This window comes from Athalia rosae, chromosome 6 (genome assembly GCF_917208135.1).
Source record: "Athalia rosae chromosome 6, iyAthRosa1.1, whole genome shotgun sequence".
Lineage (NCBI taxonomy): Eukaryota > Metazoa > Arthropoda > Insecta > Hymenoptera > Athaliidae > Athalia > Athalia rosae.
Genome location: NC_064031.1, coordinates 9,305,259 through 9,330,131, shown reverse-complemented (window position 1 = coordinate 9,330,131; position 24,873 = coordinate 9,305,259). Strand labels below are relative to the sequence as shown.

The window sequence follows — 24,873 nt, the reverse complement described above, 5'->3', positions numbered from 1 at the left end:
TCGAGCCGGTAGCGTGGCTCGCCCACGCGATCGTGTTACGCGCCGTCCGACCGACTTCGCGGTGTCCACGCGACGGGGAGAAAAGTGAAAATAATCGAGTCGACGAAGAGGTAAAGTTCGCGTCGTTGATCCGGACCGCGAAACTGGACGAAGTTCGGTATCGACGGATCATGGCTCGGATACCATATCCGTTCCTCTTGTTCCAACTGCCGAAGTAAACCGTGAAACGTGCGGACGCGATAGCGGGATCGTTGAACTTCTGGATCGTTATACGACGCGTAGAAATGTTATACCGCGACGAGATGCGTGAGACGCGCGTTGCACGAGGAATGGAGCGCGCGTGTTTCCGTAATCCACTTTTGGCACGCATGTCGAGCGAGGGGGTCGGAGTCGGTCGTTATGTATAAGTTTTTGTTGGACGAGAGATTAGATCGGCGAGGTCGAAGCGTCGCGAGTCCTTGACCCTCGGAATCTCCGGCTTAATCTTTGGCCAACTTAAATTGGATTAGTAAGTTCCTCGGATCGTTAGCCCTGTCGGTGACCAACGGTGACTCCGCAACAAACTACAGTTCGCAAAGCCCCCCCCGAAGCTGGCTAACGTCATTCCCGGAATGACCGGTGTTAAAGTAAAATACTCCCCGCTTTGCCGCGCGGTATAGATATCTGGTTAACGGCCGACACAGGTACGACCACACCCAGAGAGATACCGGAGATAAATTCGTTCCGCAAACAGAAATGGCGCGCGGTTCTTCTTCCGCAATTCGTTGCAACGTTCGTATCAAGGATCAACCGTACAACAATTAGACGTAATCCCAGAAACGCGGTACATTCTTCCGACATTCGGCGAATCCCCGGACATCTCGCCGATTCCCGCCTCGAAACGAACGTACCTCTGACACGCGCGGGTGTGTCCGATCAAACGGAAATCGGTTTAAGCGGAGCCTTGCTACCTGCATTTTCGTTACCGCCGCCTGCACTTTACCGATTACTTCTGCATCGGGGCGGGGAGGGCGTTTACGTTGATACCAATTTAGTTTTACGATATCTGCAGTGAGTTACCATTCGGATATCGAGTCTTTAAGTATAGACCATGTACAGCCGTGTATCATCCGGTCTGACGTAAGTTTTCTATTTCTTTTTTTTTTTTTCTTGTTTTTTTTTCACTTAAAAATTAACGAAGATGGATCGAGGCGTGCGTGGAACGGAGGCGCGATTTGGGTATATGAGAAGAGAGAGAGAGAGAAAGAGAGAGAGAGAAAAAAATAGCAAAGACGTGGTGGGATTTCGAAGTGGAAATTTATCATGGAGCGGCTGAAATATACGCGATCCGTGTCTCGACTGGTTGACCCGCGGAGTATAAGCGGTGAAAATTATTTCGGCCGAACGCCAGGGTTTTCGCGAATATTATCGTTAAACGTTATCAAATTATCGAGCTTCGTAAAATCGAAAATTTCGCTAAACGCACGGTAAAGAGAGATTCCTTAAATTTTCTCGGTTTTATGGGACCCAAGTTGGCTCATAAATCCTTCAAAGTTTGAATCGAGCGTCTTGTATATACCTATACAGAAATTCCATCGGAATCATGAACTCACGCGAAGCGGGGTACCCACGTCGTCTACGCCGACCGCCGATTCGGGCAGCTAATAATCCCCGCAGGATGAATTCGTTGAATGTATCAAAGTCGCTGAAAAAGAAGCGTCGGAGCGATCGGAGGATTTACGTCGGAGCTATTTCTCCGTCGGAACCGGCTGCCAGCCGAGGCGTCAACGTCGGGTGCGGTGGCCTTGAACCGAGCCCGAAGGTGACGTAATACATATTACATAGGAACATGCAAAGGACGTGGGAACGAAGGAGTGTCACAGAAAGAGAAGCACTCGCAATTTTCTCATTAATTGCTGAATTTCGGCGAGATTGAGGCCGCGGGCGAAGTAGCTTGGTAAATGAATTAGTCTATGGTGGAAGTCTTCTCCCCACTCCACCACTCCACCTCGCCCCCGACCTCCGCCGCGGCGTTTCCCAAAGATCGTTTCGCCCGCCTTCCGCGAGATTTCTTCAGTTTTTTTCTGTTTTTCTCTTTTTTTTTATCGTTATATTTTTTCATTTTCCAAATGTAATTACAATTTCACGGTTAAAAGATCGAAAAATTAACCGAGACGTTCGATCGCGACGGATCAGATCGTAACGTCGACTTGGTTCAAATTTCGTACACGAAATTTTGTCCAGATATAAAATTGAACGGGTGGACCGATCGGAACCGTTACCAATCATTCCATTGTACGAATCTCAGGGCGAAAATAACACGTGCCAGGCCTAGAGATATGAAATCTGCTTCTCCGATTCACGGAAACTGGATAAAAATCAAAGATGAATTTCGACGAAGAATTTAATCGAGCATCGAATCAGTCTGTAATGTTGTTTGGCTCGGGAGTCGGACGAGTATTTTTCGCCTCCCGTCCGTAGTAAGTGAAATATCAATTGTACGCGATCAAGTCCCGTAAGCGTTAAAATTGTGATCAAGCTCGAATAAATATGTTCACGCGCAAGTGATTCCAGCGAATTTCGAATCATGTTGAAATAAATCCTTCCGTACCGAGCGCACTCCACATGCATTTTTACACGGCTGACGATAAATGTTGGATATTACGGACGATTAATTGTGAAAACGTGAAAGGGAAAAAAAAAAAAAAAAAAACTAAATTACACAGCCGAGATAATATTATGACATCGCCGGATAAATAATAATTCTTGCTCCGAGAATTTATTTTTTCTAAAAAAAAACAAAAAAAAAACAAAAAAAAATCTCATCGATCGCCAAAAAAAAGAAAACATCCACGCCCGCATAGGCACGCCCATGATAAAAGCATTTTTCGATTTCACGTTTTTTCGTTCGCTCCCGTGTAATAAAATACAAATGTATATCGTACAATGAAGAGTCAACTTGGAAGCTAGAAAAAAAGTATAGAGAACGGAAAAAGCCAGAAGGAAAAAAAATGAACATTTATAAGCCAATGAAGAGGATTGAATTCGGTCGGCTTAGAGTTGGAATAAATGGAAGCGGAATGAAGGCAACACAATATCCTGCAGTAGCTGTTGGACGCTAAAAGGGGAAACGTCTGGACGATGGGGATACACTCGCCGAAAGCCGGAGTAAGAAGGGGAAAAAAAAACAAATAAAAGACGTATCAAGTCAGAGGAATTCGGCGATGGACGTGAAACGTTGAGGCATCTTAAGCTCGGCCGAGACCGGAAGGTAACGAAAAAAAAAAAAAGAAAAAAATGTAAGAAAACCGAAGATAATGTACAAGGGATAACAAAAAATGAAGAAGTCAACTTCGCCGTATTTCCGATTCAGGCTTGTACTCGTTATCGGACTCGATTCCGCCACCGAGGGTATATTTTGGAAATACGTAGGAAGCTGGAAAATTTCCCCGAGACAACACGTGGCGTACTTTGAAGAATCACGGACTGCAGCGGATGCAAAAATATTTGTCGCCCTCGGTTTAGCTCGTTCGCGATAGCCTAGCGATTTTTTGCGGAATACGCTCGACCGTTTGTTAGCCCTCGATATAGGCGATACGTTGGCGTAGCTTCATCCATTCGGAACCGACGAGCAGCGACGCTCCGGTTCTGCTCCTCGTCGTCGCGACGCCATCGCGTCGCCGACGGGTCCCCAGAGCGAGCGAGATAATACCCTCTTAAAGAGGGCAGCTTTACGGTAGAACGGAGTCCATTCCCGTATTTGAAATAAGGGGGAGGTTCGTACGTGTAATGGCGGTACTTCTTTCGCTCGTAGTAGCCTACGATTACTCGATCGATACGATGATCTAAGAATATTCTACTTTTCCTTGTTTTTTATTATCATCTCTGAATTTCCCGACAAACGCGACGGAAAGTTTTTTTTTTTTTTTTAAAATCCTCGCCCGTTGAGCGCGCGGTACGGCACAACCGGCTCTAACAGCTTTCGTTAAGAGGTTGTCAGTCTTAATCCAGTTTATTTCCGGCTCGAGTTTTACCCGCTTCGTCACAGAGTCAAGCATTTCCGGTTCACCCCCGTATACCTTTTAACCGTTTCGAACAAGGGCCGAGATACACGCGAACATTTTCTTCCAACGTCGGTCCGGTTAGGATCAGTCTCGTTCCGTTTCCAGGGAGCTAAAAAAAGTTTTTTTTTCTCATCTTTCTTTCTCATCTCAGCGAATGCAGCCGAATGAAAAATAGAGTCGGTCTACGTGGTTTTAAATATTACAGTCCTGGCGAAGGAATAAAATGACGAAGAGTCCCCGATGACTGGTACGAGATGCCGTTGCACTCCGATGTATGCTGACATTGGGTAAAATGGAAAAAAAAAAGAAATGAAAAAAAAAAAAATTACAGACACTGCGCGGGACAAAGAAATATAGTATATCGGGGGCGCGAATGGATCGAGAAAATTGCTGAGCATCCGCGAAGAGGATGAGTGAGAGCTTCGAGTGATGTCGACAACGAAATAGCACGGAATCTGGAGTTCTAAGGTCTCCGGAAACTCTCGACCATAGAGCCAAAAGCCAATACTAGTCGTCGTCGTCGTCGTCGTCGTCGTTGTGGAAGGTCGACGTTAGCCACCGAACCGTGGAGCGCAAGTGTTTGATGGATTTTTCTTGCACTTCGGGTGCAGCGCAATGCACAACTTTTGAGAGGCAACTATAGAGAATTTGTGAGATTTCAATTCTCCCTCGTTGAGAACAAATTTTTTCCGATTCTCCGAACCTTCTGTGAAATAAAGTTGACGTTTATCGGACCCCGCGGCTGCATGAGGACAAAACTCAAGTTGGGGTAATCGAACAACTGACTACTAGCCAAGATCCGGTGTAACCAACGAAGATTATCAACCTGATCCAAAACAGTCATGGCGGAGGCTCTGAATTTTTCCCCAATAAAATAAAACTCGAGTTGTTTCCGGCGACGTGGACCCGACCGAAATTTAGGGTAGAGGGATAATTCGGGATCTATGGTTGATTGGATTTTACTCAAGAGATTGTTTGTCATGATAACCTCGCTCGATTGACATAAGTATTTCGGTCATGTATACCGACGACGGTCTTAATGGATTATTTTTTCATCGGGTAAAAAAAAGAAACGAAAAAACACGATCCCCCCAGCTTGAAGTTTTTTTTTTTTTCCAACGACATACCGCAAAATAATCGATCGAACGATCCACCACCGGGTAATAAAAACCCATTCTGCGATATGCCCTGATTAAAAAATCGTGCCCTGCTAATTCAGACCGATAATAGAGTAAATGGAGTAGATTTTATACAATAATGGACGCGGTCAGGGGCGTATTTCGCTCTTTTTGTATCCCTCACTCACCGTTTCTTTTGTCTCTTTATGTGTCCGCGGCGTGAATAACGGTCGACAGAACGGTCGTTTTAGCGACGACCGCGGCGATGCGAAAGAAAAATGAACATTTCACCGGCCGTCAACGCGAGGGTGAGACACGACCGCGAGGAGCTGCCACCGAACAACTTGATCTCCGATACGAGTGCGCTGTTTTCATTGCAAAAAATCGAAAAAGGAGAGGTAGAAAAAATTGAACGGAACCGAAAGAGCGTCGGAAGAGGAACGGGCTAGTGAAATAAAAAAAAAGAAAATCCAATAGAGCGTGTATTACACGCCGCAAAAACATACGGTAATGGGTGTACGCGATGATATTATGCGGTGCGCGGGCGGTATAAAAAACGTGCTTTTCAATTTTCGAAGCAGAAAAATAACCGAGCGGCTAATCTATACGATATCGATGTATAATCCATTAAGCCCTTTGTGCCCGTTAGATCGCGTATTATATGTGGCGGTTATTGATCATCGTATGCAACCAATGAGAGCGCGATGGAATTCCGCCTGTTGCGGAATGAAAATACCTTCGTTTTATTGCACTGGATAGGAATACAAAGCGGAGCTGGATATTTACGAAATTTAATGGCCACTCAACGAGCCGTCGATCCCGATCGATATTTTCGAAATATCTTTTTTTGTTCCTACCGCAGCTTCCGAAGTGTCTGTTTATGAATTGAAAAATATTTTCCATCGGTGTAAAACGGCGGTAAAAAAAAGGGGGGGGGGGGGGGGGGCGATAAGTTGTAATAATGCGACTCACGTCTGTCGATGAAACGAAAATTGCCGGTAAATCCCGTGGCATTTGTCGAAGGACCTCCTTCCGTGTGTAGTTCAAATATAAGGACTGGTCCGGAGCTGTAGAAGATTGCCGGGATGTCAGCCAACCCTCCGCACAAAAGTCCCGACCAAGGTGTGTACTCGGAGACACCCTTGCTCTCCAAGTGCAGGAACACCTTGAGAAAATCTCCCTTGGAACAACTGAAACAAATTCGCAAATATATCATCTCGTTAACAGGATTGTTACATCCGTAATTATGTGTCTGAAAGTTGAGTACACGTTTAACGAAGTTCGTTTCATTCGGGGAGGAATATCGGACCGCCGGGGTTAGGGCGGGAGAGGAGAAAGAAGTGCGCGGCAAATCGGATGATAAAGTTGGAGATTGCGAGGGATTAAATTTTACCACCGTCTACCGCTATCGAGTGCTCGACGCTCAAATCCAATCAACGCCATCTAATTACCTATCAATATACTATGGGATTAATCCGAGGGTGACAAACAAATGGAGACATTTCCCTAGACTTTATCGTGTTTCATTTGTCTCCGTACGTATCTACTACCGTTTTCTAGCTTCTTCAATCAAACTGGATAAAGTTTCTATTCCGTCTTCAATCTCTTGTTCGGAGTCTTACTCTTTACTTTGACTTTTCCACCCCGGGTCCCCCACTCTCTCTCTCTCTCTCTCTCCGTCTCGCCGAGTAACAGGTTATCCACTTCGACGCGAATCTCCTTTTCTGAAACTACAACCCGCTGCATATGTGAATCTTTCCTTTCTTTTCCCTTTTCCCTACTTTTTTGTTTTCTCCGGGCACCCGGTCCTCCGGTCCGATCTCTCGCTGGTCAATAAATTTTATCGTCCGAAACTACACGGACGTATCTCCTCCGCAAGGTACTTTAAGTATCCCAGTAGGTTTTAAAGCGATGAAAAAAAACTTTCCCGAGATCGAGGTGAAAAAGTTGCAGACATGGAATTGAGGAAAGAGAAGAAATGATAAACGAATACCAAGAAATGAATCCTACAGACTTTCTCGACTTTCCGTTTTTTTTTCGTTTTCTCTTTTTATTTAGTTTGAATAATTTTTTTTTTTTTTTCTCGTAGGTATACCTATCTATTTTTACGATATAACGACGCGAGAGCGAAGAAAGTCCTTTACATATGTATACGTTATTATATCTTCCGCACGTCAGTTCGTACGCATATTTCAATCAATCAATTTGTAGAATATTTTACTTCGCACGTCGATCCGGAAATTTCCACGCGACGGAATGCGTGGTACGGAGAACCCTGAAATACTCGAAAGAATATTCGAAGCACACCGAGCATTCGATTGAGGTGGACTAGAAATTTCAACTTCCACCAGATAATCGTAACGATCTTAAACTTGATATCGAATCGAACGTCGAACAGACACCGACGAGGCGAACGACGACGTGATATTAATATTTTCCGATAGCTAATAGCCATTGTCACATGGAATAGCGAATCAGAATCGAATACGATACGGCCATGCATCGGATGGGCGCGTCATTGCCATTATCGGATCGATAGAGGCCGGAATAATAACTGACCACTAAATTATCTGTAAATCACGCAATCTCCGATACCGCGGCAGCCCAAGATACAGCTGACGAAGAAATGGTACGCGTGTGAAAAAAGCTCTCATCGGGAGACTAGTGTCAATGGGACATCGTGTTATTTCTGTTTCTGAAACAGAATCTGGTACATCGTTAGTTTGTTTTCGGTTTTAGTTTGTTTTCGCTTTACAATTTGTCCAGATAAAGCGAAAGGACGACGATTTTTTGGTCTCGCGGTTGTAACTAACACCTTTGTTCAAATCCCTCGACTAATCCGAGCTGCGAGATAATGCTGCGGCGCGTACGCGCGATCCGTATATGTTCGAGGTGGTACGAGAACGTTGTCTACCTTTTTCTAGGCGTTGTTTAAAAGATTTTCCCTGCAAAACACCGCGAAAAGATCCCGCGGAGTTTTGAAATTTAAAAAGTACGAGGGTTCCGAGGACCCTCGACGCTAGGCCGCCCCGTTATTACAAACACCCTGTATCGTCGTCCGGAGAACAGTGGCGTAGGTATAACGCCGTAACCCCGTTCGACGGTTCTGACGCCGGCTATAATCTCTGGGCACGGGGATGGTCGGGATTTCCGAAGCCGTGACTCTCGAGGTCAACCTCATCTATCTCTCCGACAGGCCAATTGTCCCCGGCTCCTTTGCACCCCGCCTCCGAGCTCTCGCCCGCCGCCCGCCGCCTGCCGCCCCTCGACCTCGGCGCGAACCTCGGCGGAGCCCTCTGTACCTCGATTCGCGACGAGTACACCCGAACAGATCGGCTAATCAAACGGTTAATTTCAATGATGCGAAGACGCGCTCGTTCGGAGCGGACGATGTAAACGCGATTATTCGAAGGTCGGATGGATCTCAAAGTACGTACGACGTCGCGATCGAGACGGTCGACAGTACAGCCGTGGGTGACGGAGCGAAATATTCAGTCAATTTCGCGGGAGCGGTACACCCGAGCGAAGGAAGGAAGGAAGAAAGATTCCCCAACAGATTCCCCGTAGAAAGAGAGCGAACGGCTGATTAATATAAATTGGCCTATCAGCCGGTGGATGGTGGCTATGGTCTGAGAGTTTCGGCCTCTCGAATGTATAGGAACGGCTGTCATCTCGGTGTAATAAGATAGACTAGGCGCCTTAGAGCGCAGGATATGAAAGGGCGGTGGTTTGGCGGTGGAAAGGGGAAAGGGGACGAGGTGAGGAAGGGTAAAGAGGTTAGGTGGTTACCTAGGACGTTACGATGAAGTAGCCGAGGTGATAGGTGGCGAGAAGACACCGAAAGGGAACCGACGAGGACCTGAGGGTGTGAAATTATATCCTCCGAGGGCAGAGGGTGGGCGAAAACGAGGAAAAGGAGGAGGAGGAGGGCTGCAACTCGGAACGAAGATTTATACGAGCTTCTTAGCTTTGCAGCTTCCTACCTATACCTTCCACCTATACGACCTACGACGTTATAATCTCCCCCTCGTTCCACACCTAAAACGCTTCGATGGACTCCCCCTCGAGTCGCAGCCGTACGTATCATCGATCAAAAATTGTCTTATCCACCCGATTCAATTGGACGTAGAATTTTCAACGCCGTAACGTCGGCCGTCCGAGCGCGCCGTACCGGAGAATAAAAAATTTTCGAAAAATTCCAATTGACTGTGTGCGACGTGCGCTCGTACACGCGCGTATACCTAGAAGAGTATAACGTGCGAGGGTGAAAAATTCAAGTGGCGTAAAAAAGGAAAAAGGACACAGGTATACATATACCGTACGTATAATGCGGTGGGGAGGTTGAACTCGAGTGGCTATTAGATGGGGAATGATTAGCGCAGCGAGGCGCGGAAACTTTAAAAAGTTTTCACAAGAAGACCCGCTTCCACATTTGCTATGGAGTGTTCGTTCATTTTCGACGACGAGATTTCGTAGGGTTATAAGAGAGCGTCGTAGTGTGAGGAGGGTACTTCTGTGACTGGCGTTACGCCAGACATCTTTCGCCCAAGGGACTACTGTGAAAAATGTTTTTCGAATATTACGTTTAAAATTTATTTCACCTTCACGTACACGTCCGTATACCTGTATAAACACGCACCTAACGTGTACAATGCATATACACGTACGATTTTGAGGGAAAAGATTTTATCTAGCGAACAATCGACTGATTGTAAGATTGAAATTTTCGCGATTAATTTGTTTCGTTTTATTTTATCCCGTGATGTGAATTTTTTCAGTTTTCTTACGGACGAGAGAAGACGATTTCGATTCCCACGGTATACCTTCCGACTGTGGATATAGCTCGCTGCATTCTTGGCTTTTCAATTCCAACTTTAAATAGTTTGACCTCCCGATGCAGGAGTCTTAACTTCTACCTATAACGGAGTTTGGATCGGTATAAATATGATATACCTGTACACCCGACTCTGCTAACGATCAAAAAGTAGACAAGGCACTCGACAAAAGTTTGATTACCGTTAGCTTATTGTAGAAAGAAGTTCAAATTTTACATAAAATCTCGAAGATTTTCCTAGGTGAATAAAGAAAATGTGGTTAAGCTATCCGAAGCGATCTTCATTCGGCGAAAACTTTCTCCCTAAGCTTTTATCATGCATAAAAAAGAGCGCACCTTTGATAGCAGAAAGGACGATAAGATAAAAAGTGGTTAGTTTTATTTTTATCTTTTACGTACGAGTTTTGAATCGCTTCGATATCTCTATATCTCACAAGTGTGGTTTCAACCCCGTCTTTTCGTTACTTGACCGTTCCTTTTTTTTTTTTTTCCCCCTCCCCGATTCCTTTTTTCGAAGGCTCCCCATATTTATGTTCTCAAGTTGGACTCGTGCGCCTGATTTTTATCTCCGTATAAATTATATGCCCCGGAGAGTACAAGACTACCCGAAGTTCGATCTTTACGGTTGCATCTTCGATGCCGCAAGATTGGTTTTTATATTTTTATAATGTATGGGGCATCCCAGGTCAAACGGGCCACTTTTTCCAAAATTTTTCTAAAACTTGATGGAACCTTTTCGACGTCTTGGAGGGGTTCGGATACCATGCTCGGACCAGTTATCAACGTGAAAGTGATAAATGCGTCAGAAAAGTGTCCTGCGATCTATTCTTATGTATTTTGATCTAAGGAATCCGAATTCACAAGTTAAATTGATCTATTTATAAAATCGTTCAAGTGATCGCCAATTTCTCACTTTTTCGGAGCAGAAAATTTGAGATATCTCGATGGGATTTATGAATTTAGTGTTATTAAAAGGTCCATCAAGCTTAAAAAATATTTTTGAAAAAGCGATGCCGTGTGTAGGAGAAAATCGGTTTACCGTCAGCCGCCTTACCTTTAAGGATTGCCAATGAGGAATGAAATGAATGTGAACAGAAGTGACCTTTGAAAATCCAAATTTCAGCTTTTCTGTCTTTCTTAAATTTTTTCAATTAATTTTTTTCGTCTTTTATAGATTAGCATGGGAATGAAAGAATATTCGTAAAAAGGGTTTCTAAATGAAGAATTTCGTTAACCGGCTAACGAGGCTGTAGGGTGGTTAATGGAATACGGGAGAAATCGACCCTCTGGCAAAATGTCGGATCGCACGCGAGGAGGGTTCGCAAAAGGTCTGCAACACGCCTACGCGCGAGGGTGACGAGAGGATACTTTGGAGTGTCTGTATCGTCTCTAGTATGTGTATATATATATACACCGTACCTACCTACGTACGAACGTATGTATGAACGTAGACAGTGTTGTAGGAGGAAACTCTGCTCCGAATTCCAGAGCCGCAAATGGCTCGGTCGTTTAGGTGTGGCGCGGACCAAGTCGCGATTACAAATGAAAAGTTTTCTTCTGACATGTAAAACGCATATATATCTACATCGGTGTCTCCCGGATAGAATAATCGGGTCGGGTGGATTTGAAATAAACTTTCGACGACCGGAACGCCCTTGCAAAGTTTTAAATGTTTCAATTTTGGAATTCATATTATTCTAATATTTTTCCAGGATTGCACGACTAACGAAGACGTGGAAAAATTCGCCGTCGCGCGATTATCAGATCGCAGCCCCTCGGGGGGGCTGGTGTAAAAAAAAAAAAAAAGTAAAAGTTTTATCATAACAATGTTTTCTTTTTCTATTCAAACATTTTGCGTTACGCGGGAGGAAAGAGTGTACGTTGAACCGCGGAATAAATTGGATCTCTCTATAGGAAAGTACGGGGCAAGCGATGTAGTCGCTATACAGAGTGGTCCAATTTAACTGGTGGTCCGACACACACCCTGCCCTCCCCTGATACATAATACACGTGTTTATACTGGTATATATTCTACGTTATCGCCCTGGGCTAGAGAAATCTTGGTTATTTTATATTCCGACGCTGCTTATATCCTACTATAATATTGGCCTCTCTCCGCTGCGACTTCCGTTTTCGAGGCTCTTTGCTTTTTTAAAAATACGATAGCTGCTCCTCGCACCGACGTCTTTGTGGTAGTTGCCGTCGTCGACCTCGTCGTCGTTTCGTATGAGAAAAATAAATAAATAAGTTCAACATTTTTACAGGATCCCCTGCCACCGCCGGTTAGGGCAACTAGCTTCTCTTTCCGCGTATTCTTCCGCCTCTTCTTCTTTTTTTTTTTTTATTTCATTTTCTTTATTTTTTTTATTTTTCTTCCTCCCTTTCGCGCCCTTAGCCATCGAAGCGTGGTTGAAATCGACGAATGTCGGCAAACCATTAAAATACATGTATTTTGAGGAAAAAAATCAATCCTCGGATTCTGTAGCCCGCACGACATCGCTTCCTATCCAACCGACCAACCAGCCAAAAGCCCGGCTTTACTCAAAGGCTTAAGGGTCAAAGGTCGCGTCTAATATTCCCTCGTGAATAACGCCGGTAACGATCGAACGAACACGTAACCAGCCGCCTGTACGCTCCTCGTTCAAAATTATCTAATTCTCTGTAGACGCGTTAAAGGGCGTCAGCCATTCAGCCGTTCCCCGTCAAAACGAGCGGACTCTGATTCCCAATTTTTATCAAAAAGTATTTCGAATCGCGCTCGTTTCAAAAGAAACCAGTGTGCGCTGAAACCGTCCACAGAGAACGTACGCACCTTACACTAGCCGGTTGTTAATCATTATTTTCCTTTTCAGTTACCAGCCGGTTCGAAATCAGATGAAGAAATCGTGAATACTTTTTGCGCGGTCCACCCGAGCTTCGAACGACGTTTTGAAAAGCTTTAAACGAAACATAAAACTCGAGGGTAACGGCCTACTTGAGTTGACGCGTAATTACTCGCTATTCGTCAAATCGTCGCGGAGTCGTTCGTACCGACGACGTATCTACGTTGTATCGTACCACCGTCACGTGCGACGATCACCCCAATAAAGAAATGTCCGCTAATCCAGAAATCGTGATTTGAGTCCCTTACGCGTGCTTTACGTTCGCCACAATTTATGCCACGATACATGTACCAATTATTTGAATAACGCGATGAAACTTGATCCTAACACTGCCGCTGAAAAAGTGCGGTGTATTTCGAAAGAGTTTGTAATTGAAAAAAAAAAACGAAAATAAAGAAAAAATCGGTCAGAGAATTAGTCGGAGTAGCACGAGATAGGTACGTGGCTGAAATTCCGAGGGAGTTCGCCCGTCCCTTCGGCAACGGTAAATTCGGATTATCAGATGAAATCCGCGCGATGTTAAAAATAACTTTCGGTTACCAGAAGCCGCGTAATGTCTTTCGTGGTAAAATTCAATTATGCGCTTTCTTGTTTTGTCCTGCAGCTTGCAAGTACGAAGGCGGGTATGGCTTGGTCCGATGTATATATGACCTCAATAAAAGGACACTACGCGAGGGTAAAACGCAGCGAGTTTATACCAAAAGTTAAAGGTTGCGGACCACCCGCAGCCATCGCACGACGTGGAAGCTCGAGAAACTTTTGTCGGGAGTAGGTATACAAGGGGATATAAAAATAAAAGGAATCGAAACGGACCGGGAATGAGAAAAAAGAGCGAAAGAAATTAAGGCGAATGAAAAAAAAAAAAAAACAAAAAAAAAAAAAAAACAAAACAAAACAAAACAAACGAAAAAATCTTTCGCAACTTTTGAGCCGAGCTCACTCCGAGAAATGCACACGTATAACTTGATCAACTTTCTCAAACACACTTTGAGTTAACGTGCGAACTACGAGGAGTGTTTATTATTATTTGCTTTGAATTTAGCCACTTATATTTTTTTGAAAGGTTTTCTCACCGCGGGGCCGAACGTTCGCGAGAATTTCCGAGCGAATTTCCGACGGAACTTTTTGTTTCATCGAACGATCGCCATTTTTTCTTTCCGTCTATGAGTATTTCCATTTTATACGACCATTTTGCTTGGAGATAACCGCACGTATTTTCGTACAGATACGTAGATTGCACGTGTGCGCGGACATAACGTACTAGCAAAAGTGATACAAGTCAGCGGGAAAATATTAAAATGTGGAACGACCTCTTTCTCGAGCTCGGACGGAATACGTTTCCGGTTTTATTAGCTGCCGCACAAGTGGTCGAACCAAAAACTTCGAGAATCCATCATCGCGAAAATTTGAACCAAACTTAACTCGCGAGGCAATAAAAGCTTCCGACTCGCAAATTTTTTCGCCAAATCTCAAGGGGGCGCGGATTCGAAGTCTCGAAGAAACGAGGCGAAGAAAAGTCGATCCTCCGATTCGTTCGAACGATTCGGTTTTTTGAAAAATCGACGCTGGGTTAGATCGATGGTGAATCCAACGTACTCCACGTCACGCCACCGTCTCGGTCTCTATGGCGATGAATTGAATAATCGTTGATGTAACACTTTGAAAACAACGAAGGCTTATAACACTCACGTACTTAAACTTCAGACTAACTTGTGCGTACATTCAATTTTGAAGATGCCAACGTCTGAAGTTGAGTATTAAGTACGCGACAGGAATTCCATTAGGACCAAACTGTATATACCGGTGTGCGTAATCCGTCAAGTATCCTTACCGTCTATATATCCATATACCGACGTATCCGCGACGTAGTAAACTTTCCTACCCGTACGTTCGTTACATTTTTTTTTGTTTTTTTCATAATCTACCAACAATTCCAGAGGTAATTCCAACCGGGTAATTTTTTCAACGAACGTTGATAAACATATTTTTTTCGACAGACGGATCGGCAGGGTGTAAAAATTTCCGAGTGCCCCGGTCGAATCCTGCAGCCGCGTCTCGCACCTTTTCGATGATTATTTTATCCCTGGGCTCGATCTCTTTCACGGGGGAGGGTCGGTCGACCTGGACTTCTTCGATCTTCCGCGGCGGCTACGAGCTGTGTATCCTCCGCGTATATACACATCTCACCTGCAATAAAGAACTCGCATCCTTCTTCTATTCGCACCGCGGATCACGCAACGTACACACGTATACGCGTATAAGCCGAAGCTAATGTAAGATATTAGGTAATTCACGACCGCGAATCCGAACTTAATTCCTCCGTTCCATCTGCATTATCGAAAAAGAAAGGGAGAGGAGAGACAGAGAGGGAGGGAGGAAGAAAAAAAAAGTGGGAGAGTAGAAAGAAGGAGATTCTTTTCTCCGTGTACACAATACGTCTTCCCCGAGTCTTTTTAAAACGTTGGTAATTTTGGGCGTATATCAAGCGGTGTGGTATTTTGAAAAATGGTCTCTTTTTGTCGACCGTAGGCGGGGAGCTTGCGGCTATATAACCTGAATATGGGGTGCACACGTCTCAATATATCGGTACTATAAATCAAGGATATATCCCTTCGCAGCCAATCCCAACGTCTAACTCTTGCAGCCTTTCTTCCTACGGTGTAACATACAGAGTGGCCGGAGAAAAACCCCGGCCGATTTTAAAATGCGATTATCGAAAGCTAGCGGCCCTCCCCGCCGCCCCCGTCGCATCCGATTCCTCGGCGATCGTGCGGCGTTTCGCTGTCCGCTCGAGCTTCAGGGAAAGCTCGTCGAAGCGCGGCTGACGTGGCTACGGTCGACGTCGTATTTTCGCCACCCCGTACGGCCCCGAAGACCCTTGCGCAAGCTTCATAAAATCCGTTAAAAGTTGAGACGGCGTACGTACGTACGTACGTAGTGTACGACGCTGTGCTCGCGGCGCTCCACGAAGACGGACATTTTCAGCGTGAAACTTTTATTTTTTTCCAACAAGTATCCCGCCGCTCGCCCCGATCGTTTCATCTTTACAACCGCGTGATTCTTCGGTGTACCGTACACGACTTGCACAGGGTGGTCGGTGAGAAGGTACGCCGTCCCGCATATGGAAATTGCGGACGAACGGTAGCGGGGTGACGCACGTATACGGCTCGGGTTTTAACGCCAAGGGTCAAACGGTGCTCGTACGTCGTTTTCAAAGATCCGATCCGATTGTATAACGGCGAACGTTTTGAAACGCAGCTGGTACATACCTGTGTACGCGTACCTGGTACGGCCCTCGAGTACGCGATACGCAGAGCGTTATACGGTCTATCGTCAAGTCGACTCGAGTATCGCCCGTATAAAGGTATCGTCCGAACGACGGACTCGAAATTTCTTCCGGTTACCGCTACCGGAGAATACGACTTCCTGTATACGCGCCGCCCGGTTCGCGTCTTCCCAGATAATAACGACCCCGGAATACCGACCCAATCGTCGCATTTACAACTTCGTTACACCTACGTAGGTCTGACAAGAGTATGCGAGATGGGAACGCGATCTCCGTTTTTATTCAACCAGGGCGCGGGGATCGGTTCGTCGCTCATTGTCAGCTTAATTTGAAAAGAGATTCGATTGATGTCTGCAAATATGAAGAGACGTGTAACGTACGCGTTGCGTGTATATTTGTGTGAATCCGGAAGTTGCGTGTACACCGCGTTATATCTGTGCGGATGAAAGTCAAAATTGGAAGAAAAGCCACCTTCAAATATTAATCCTTATACACAGGAAGGAGCGACCATCGTCCATTGTTGCAGCTACGCGTTCGCATAAAGCTCTATTGTTTAGCTGAGCTTATATTCATAAATCTCTATTGTCACGCTGACTTATACAATCCCGGGACGTAGCAAATAAGCGGTTGCGTACAGGCCGCCGAATAGATTGAACGCACGTTCCACGTTTAATCCAAAGGTTGAATCGAACGGAGCGCCGTTAAAAAAAGCACGAAATTAATTGTGATGTTGTCCAAAAAATAAAACCGTCACGCTTATTTTCAATTAACATCGCGGGAAGATTGGGTCGGATTCGATCGGGAAGGACATGAGAATCGCGAGGATGTTCTCACCCCTTTTTTCGACCCTGTAAATCGTGATTCGTTTGCGCAGAGATTTCATTTCGAGAATCGCTAGGATATCCTTACGAAACGAGTATCGTACGGAACACATGGAAATCTCTATAACGCGTGACATGTTGCAGGGTGAGCGGCTCTCAGAGACGTGAAAAAAGAGGGTCTGAAAATCCTTTTGTATAAAAAAGTTCGCTCGTACCATATAGGCGCGGGGATCTGAAGTTCAAATAGAAGCTTAAAGCGCGTATTCCGCAGGTGTTATTATTTGAGGCTTGCGGCACAAAGGTCTTCCCATTTTTACGGCTCGCCCGTTGGAGTTTTTGTACGACGGGCGGTATTTTAGAAAAAAAAAAATAATAAAATAAAACGGACGCGCGACGATAATGAAAATCTTCGCCGGTCTTTATTCTAATCAGGGAACAACGCCGATGCTGATACGGTGGAGAAAATGAAATCAGTGCAAGGTGGCGAGCGGAAGAGACGTAGAGAAAAAAAGAAAAAAAAAAAAACGAATCCGCCACCCACCCGGATACCCCTTGGTATAGTTCTGCGAGGTACCCAACCTCGGGTCTAATGTGGAGAGAGATCCCCTTTAAGACGCGTCGTGTTGCAAATTAATTAAGGCTCCGTGCGGCGACTCGGAATTCTCTTTAAAGCTCGGAAAATAATTTTCACGTACTACTTAATGTGGGGCATAACGCATTTCGTATAATATTCAGCGATACGTTCAACTAGATGAGCTTAAAGTTTCTCCGACTCTCCCCATTTCGATTCTACATTCACCCTAATTTATAACACGTATTCCACCCCTCGTCCCCGACGTGGTCGTACACCTTGTCGGCTCAAAAATTCCGTTCCGTTCTGTGTTTAGCCGTACGCGGCCGGTGAATATGCGCAAGATCATCCGTGGCACGTGTGAAATTTAACGCGTGAGCGTGGACGGCTGTTTTTTTTTTTTTTTTCCCTCTCCTCATTCTCCTCATTCTCCAAACTCACTTCACGTGCGACGACCGCGCGTTATTTTATTTTTTTTTGGCCGGGTCATGTTACAGCTGTCACAAGTAAACAACCGGAAAAACAAATTGACATTAATGAAATTTGTTAGCATGCGGAGGGTGGGCGCGTTTAATGCGTAGGCATGTATTTGTTAAGGGTTGTGAAATGGAACGTGAACCAAAAGTTCTTTTTAAACCAAACGGAATTTGTCATTGCCCGTTGTCCAACGATTTCGATTAACCGATCCAACAAAGTTTGAATCGTTCGGGCGCAAATGATATCCTTATTACGAGGCTTACGCGTTGTCAAATTTTCCGGCAACGGACGAGTTCAAATAAATTTCGAATTTGTAGTTTGTACAGCGAACACAAACGTCGTACCATTTTTACGATTGCTATGGTTGTTTATTTACGGTATATTGTTTTTTTGAAATAAAATATCTGCAGCAGTTGTTTGCAGTGCAGGTTATATACTGTGGATACGTATGTTTTATTTATGGTGGAAAACTAGAACTGCAAATAAAGAAGAGTGATTTTATTTCAGTCGGTAGGAGATCAGCGTTTCCATCGAAATGAAAGTAGGTAGAAAACGGTGGAATCAATCACGGCGTCCATCTTCTTCCTTGAGTAGCTACGATCAATGCCATTAGAAAATGGGTTCTATGAGATTCCGTTTCGTTTTCGTTATTTTAAAGAAAGAAGAGAAAAGAAAAAACATTTCCCACGCCACGAAATACTATTTTATCCGCGAATGCGCGGAAACTCGGCGCAACTGCACCGTATAAACCTGAATATATTTCCCTCCGTGATTCGAAATCAAAATTACCAATCAAAAATAAATAAAAGAAGGATATTATAAAAAACTTTTTACGGCCGAACTCCCGATAGTGTCGGAGGATATGCAGGGTATTAATTTTATCGCGACAATTGTCGCTGAAGATTTTTATCCCCACTTGCTATTCATTCCGCCGACTATATAAACTGCTGCAGTTTATTCAACCGCTGTAAACACTTCGCAACGATTTGTATAAGAAAAAGTTCGTTTAGCATAACGACGCCGTATAAATTTCATTGATTTTAAGGGGATGTAATGGTGATGCTTTCGCGAAAGCTTCGAAAACGCGATTCGGAGTCTCTTGTTTTTTTTCGCTTGCACGAAAACTGAACATCTGAAAATCGCTGTTTCGAGAAACTCGGTATCGCTCGTAAGATTGGAAGAACAAAAAAAAATTACACGCTGCAGGTATATCTGCGGGTACTCAACCGTAACAAGCTCCTAAAATTTATCAAGATTACAAATTTTCTATCCAGATTAATCTTGGACGATTAACTCAACACAAGATGGTCTCTCAGGGGAGGGCTGAAACTCACACAGATTCATCATTAGCAGATAATCTGATCTTTTTCAGTCTCTAACCATTCTCCGGGTAAGAAGCTTGTAGTTGTTTGGCAATTATAAAAAGTTTCTAACCAGGGAGCCCCGGCGATTTTTTTTTTTCTTCTCTTTTACGTCAATCTCGAGGGGTGCGGCGCGTGGAATGAGTGTAAAGAGAATCCGGGACGAAACGTGAACGGTGGGGGGAGAGAGAGAGAGAGAAAAATACCCGCCGATACTTTGATTCGCTTTATTCTAATGTACACGTCTCGCGCCACGTCATTTCGCGTATAAAAACGTGTACGAGTGCGTATAGCAGCACGCTCGGATTGACAGAGCGGCGGCGGCGGCGGCGGGCGTGAATTCGATGGGAACTCTTTGACGAATAATAAAACGAGTTTCTTTCACGGGATCAATCGAGAGAGACCGCGGCTTTCCCGATGCACGAGAGCCCCGAAAAATCAAAGGGAAAACCGGCGCGGCGCCGTCGCCCCTCTTTTTCTTCCCTCCGTCTCTTCAACGAATATCACTTATCTACTTCAAATAAAATGGGGGATCCGTTATACGTACGGGGCTATTTGCAAATTACTGTACCGCGCGGAAATAAATATATACATACCAACAATATTTACGATCGGTATTCCAACTTCCGCCGATTTAATCTAATCGACGTGCGACGTTTTCACGGAAACGCGTGGGTGTACCCATCGATTTTCGAGGAGATGAAAAAATCCAAATCCACGTTGAGCGTCGGCCGAAACCGCAAAGATAAAATATCGATGCACGGAACACGTGAAATTTGGTTATTCTTTTTTTCGCCCGAGTCGAAATTCTTCGAATACGCGAAAAAAAATAGATAAAAAGCGCCTCTTCATTTTTTCATACCGTGTACAGAGGTGGACCATAACTTTTAAAAAACTTCACCCAAGCTCATGTACGTGCACACATATACGCACGTCTGTAATATACCCATCTTCGGATGCGGTACGAAAATATTTTTATGACATTCCGCACGTTCTGCCGAAACGTCAGGTTCGCTAAATCCTTCGGATACTTCGGGGGGCTACTGAATTTTTCCGAGTTGCACAGTCGGGTAGATATCACGTGTATACACCATGTATAAAAAAAAACTAGCTGTAATTTACGATCACACGAAGTTGGGTATGATCAGAAACAGGAAGGGTGTCAGGTATAACTACGTTATGAGGTAATCGATGATTCTACGGACGAGTCAAATCAGCTATGGAAATTTGAATTTCGATTAACAAACGCCGGTACGTACGTACGTACGTAGTTATACATAAATTATATCTGTACGTCGGTGTGCACACGGAATCTTTGGCGAATAAGACGAAGTCGATGTATATATATATATATAATATTCCAGACGCATAGAGAATCCTGGATAACGTATTGCTAACGCGCTGAAGGGGAATGGGGAGTTCGGGCGGGAATTAACTCGCTCTCTTGAGCGATTACTCTGGCGCGTGCCCCTGTACCCCTTTCCTCTCTGCCCCTTTTTCCCTCCCTTCCTATATCTACGTTTCGTTTCACCCCTTTCGGCTCAACCGTTACACCTCGCACAGGTCATACGCGCCCGTCGTACCCGTCGAGCACATTTTTTTGTGTCCTGCAGTTGAGAGAAAAAAAAAAAAAAAGACAGAAAAAAAACGAATCTTCCCCCCTTCCGAACCGTGGGGATCGGAATGGAGCGATTAAAATCGGACACCCTTTATATACACCTAGATTGCAACACGTCCGACACGTAGGAGGTACGTACGTGATTACGCGAATATTCAAGATTCCGCTACTCGGAATGATTTCTCGTTTTTGCTGGAGAATATAACGGAGAAAGTTTCTTCGAGTGCAGGATAACGTTATCAACCCAACATTAACATTGTACAACCGGCTAACCTCCGCGTCGGCGAACACTGTTCGTTCGTGAACCTCGCGTAACATCGACTCGTCTATACATATAACGGGAATAATTTTGCAAAAATTCTTCGGTGCCTGCGGCTGAAATTTTAGCCAAATTAATTCTCGTCCTGCCATTTTTATTACACCCGGATTATCGTTGTAACCTGGATTCGGTCCTATGAGGCTGAAAATAAGGGTCGTTTTTTTCTTTTGCGTGTACATACTTTTTTCCCCCCCATTTTTTTTTTTTTTTGTTTTGTTTTTTTTTTTCATTTGTTTCTCATCTCGCGATCATTAGTGTACGAAATTAACGCGCGCGGGAACGTCACAATATAATCTCCGGTACACCTGCACGGATGAAGTTATTGTACACCGCATGACAAATGAAGAGAATAATATTCCCGTAATATAACCAGAATTGGACGGAATGATATTTTTATGTTCCCAAGTTTGCGAATCTTTTTTTTTTTTTTTTTTTTTTTTTTTTTTCTCTCTTTATTCTTCCCCCTTTTTTAAAGGCTCAAATATAAATCTGGCATCCTGTCGGGAGATTCTGAGGGCTGTTATCTCTTTTTCTCTCATTTTTTTTTTTTTTTCTCTGAAAGCCGGATATACTTCATTTACCTGATTTAACGCTCTCTTATATACCTACTACCTGCGCACCCGCAACGATATAGTGTAAGCTGTGTGAACAGCGAGACTTTTTTACATCGCGTTTTAAATTCTTTAGAATCTCGCGAAATAACGCACGACGTCGTTGCCAAAGGATAAAAAGAGAATATGTGGGTAGAAAAAAAATTAATCGATTTAACGGAAATAACGGGATTCCGGACACAATACCCGCAGGAAATATACACATATATGCATATATACTTATACAAATATACATACAACACGCACGCCGTTTAATATACCGTCGGAAGAAATATGACGGTTGTTTGCGTACGTCGTTTGCATATTACAGATTCGATTCCAGGTCAAAGTGACGATCGAATCAACGAATTTGAATTTTGGCGCGATCGAATGAGTCGGGGAATTTTTCTTCTCGTTTGAAAATCTTGAGCCGTCGACGGAGAGCGTCCGATCGCGATCGATCGTTTGTCGGTTTGTATCGACCGCGTTCCCACGGCAACGTTAATTTTAATTCAATTTCGGAAAAACCACATAATTATCCGGTTTCGCCGGCCGCCATAAATTCGTTTCAGCTCTCACGCGTCACGCATAAATACAGAGAACGCGCTCCATGTGTAATCCCGATAGTCGCGGTTGAGCGTAACGCCTTTTCACCTCGATAACTTTCGAATCAGATTTACCAAAGTTTGGTTAGTTAATTCGAAATTCCGATTCGATTTACGGTTATCGGCCGCCCTCCCTACCTCTCGTCAAACCCTCAGGATTTCTCTCTCGCGAGAAACACGTCGCATACGTGTACCAGTCGTGCGCGCTACGTACGTACTTACGGTGTACGTACATACCTGCACGTAACGTGTGACGCGGGTGAATCGCGGTTCTTAGATTCGTCATGCCGGAATTTCGTCTGTTACGCCGCGTGACGCGGTATGTGCGAACTGACCTGCCCGTTTGAAATTTAACCACGCGACGTCCGAACTTTGTCATCGTTACCGCTACTGCGGCCCCCGTTGCCGCCGCCGCCGCCGCGTCGCTCAGTGCCCGCCGTTTCTGGAGTTTGTAACTCAGACTGCGGTGCCAAGTCCAAGAATGAAATGTAATTAAAACTTTCACAAATTCGCAGATTACTTTGTCAGGATTCCTCTTTATACGGGAATCTCTGCATTCTCCGCGTCTCGTACTTCCGCAAAATCGTTGCATTAAACACATCGCCCGGTGGTTATTACGAATGTAATCATCGCGTATATTTTTTTAATAATCTTGCGAAAGTGAGTGTTCCTAAACTTTTTCATTCTTCGGTTCCGCACGCAACGAGTACGTTTGCACCGCGGGTGCGGTTTTTTTTTTCTTCTTTTTTCTCTTTTCTTTTTTCTTTTTTTTGATAAACTCGTTTATACACCGCGGTAACAATTACGCAAAAATAAACTCCGCACGTGCGGGACGACGGCTGATGTGTGCGCGAGCGTGCGTGGGTGTGTGCGAATTTTTGCAACGGGGCAATTTGCGCGCTAGAAAAACAGCATAAATCATAGACTGTGTAAATAAATAAGTATTGCGGGCGACAGTTTTCCATGCAACGGTACACACACACCCCCACGGTTTTCACGCTCCCTGTGGAACAAAACTCGGAACCGTTTCACCCTATACGTTCCACCGCGCACACATACCCATGTTTGCATTGCCGCGCTCTATGTGGTTCAATTCGCACGACCGACAATCTGAAATTGTATTTTAATATCCAGCAGGTGAATTTTTACGAGCCATTCATCTTAAATTGTTTTACTGCGCGAACCGTTTCCCGTTGTACCGTTACACCGGACATTTATTATATATTCGAAAAAAGGGAATGGAAAAAATCAACAATTTTTCTCGAGTGTTTGTTAAATCGGTTTCGCCTAAAATCCATCCTTCTGGAATAAGTATTTTTCGATTTCTGTTCGGTGGTCGTTCATTTCCCTTCTAGCACTTTTCCTTGGTATTTTTTTTTTTGTTTCTTTTTTTTTTTCTTTTTCCTCTACCGTAGCTTCGCTCGCTCCGATATTCCTCGTAGGGTTTACGATAAAATCAAGAATGTTTCGTTTGCAAAATAAAAATTGTTTTTATTCATTTATTTTCTGCGAAACGTTTTATTACCATTACAGAACCGACGACGTTCGCGTGATACGAAGAGCCCCGGTGGTATCGTGCGAATGAAAGCTTTCGATTGTGTGCATCGTTCGGTCGGTTTATTTCTTCGTACGCCTCGCACACTGGGTTACGTATGTACGTTAAGTATACACCTTTAAGATATTTGCGGCAATCGTATCGCTGAACATCCTCCACGGAAATCAAAGTAACAAAGGTTCAACCACCGCGGCCGGATCGATATACTGGCCGGGTACTCGGCGTAAAACCCTTCGGTCAAACTCAAAGCACAATGGCTACGATCTAAGATTGTTGCAAAAGTGTCGTTCGGTGTATCCTCGAACGGAGCGAACAACCACGTCGGCCACGTAATCCAACGGGGTGGCCGAATTACACCGAACAATTGTTCGCGTGAACCGACGCGAATTTCACGCGTCCGCGTCATTGTTTTTCTCGCCTCGTGCGACGCTTAATTGAATTTTGCTTTTCGCGGAAGTAGTTGACAAAGATTTTGGTGGGAAGCATCGGTTTTTTTGAAAAGCCGGGTGACTCGGGATTCCGTGAAATAAGCTCCGCGAGGGAAGTACGGGGTGTATAAAAGGTATATGACTGCTAATGGTTGAAAAATCTTTTCACATTCTCTAAATGGCAACTGCTCGCTGGGATATTCAAACGGCGGTGTTGCTAGTCGCGTTTGCAACGTCTCAGATTACGTGTCTCGTATTTGTCCCAAACTGCCGGCACGCTAAGATCATTTATCTTTTTCTTCACTGTAGATTTATCTCGCAACCACCACCACCACCGCCGCCGACGCCGCCATCTCCGCTCTCAA

At 44.5% G+C, this 24,873-nt stretch overlaps 1 protein-coding gene across 1 annotated transcript in view; it reads right to left on the bottom strand.

The window, feature by feature from the left end:
- The window catches only part of LOC105690372 (suppressor of lurcher protein 1), a 251,708-nt gene that overhangs the window by 144,020 nt on the left and 82,815 nt on the right, over window positions 1-24,873 (bottom strand). The window contains exon 4 of the mRNA XM_012408103.3: window positions 6,134-6,351. Coding sequence (XP_012263526.1) covers window positions 6,134-6,351 — 218 coding nt within the window. The remainder of the gene's footprint in view (window positions 1-6,133; window positions 6,352-24,873) is intronic.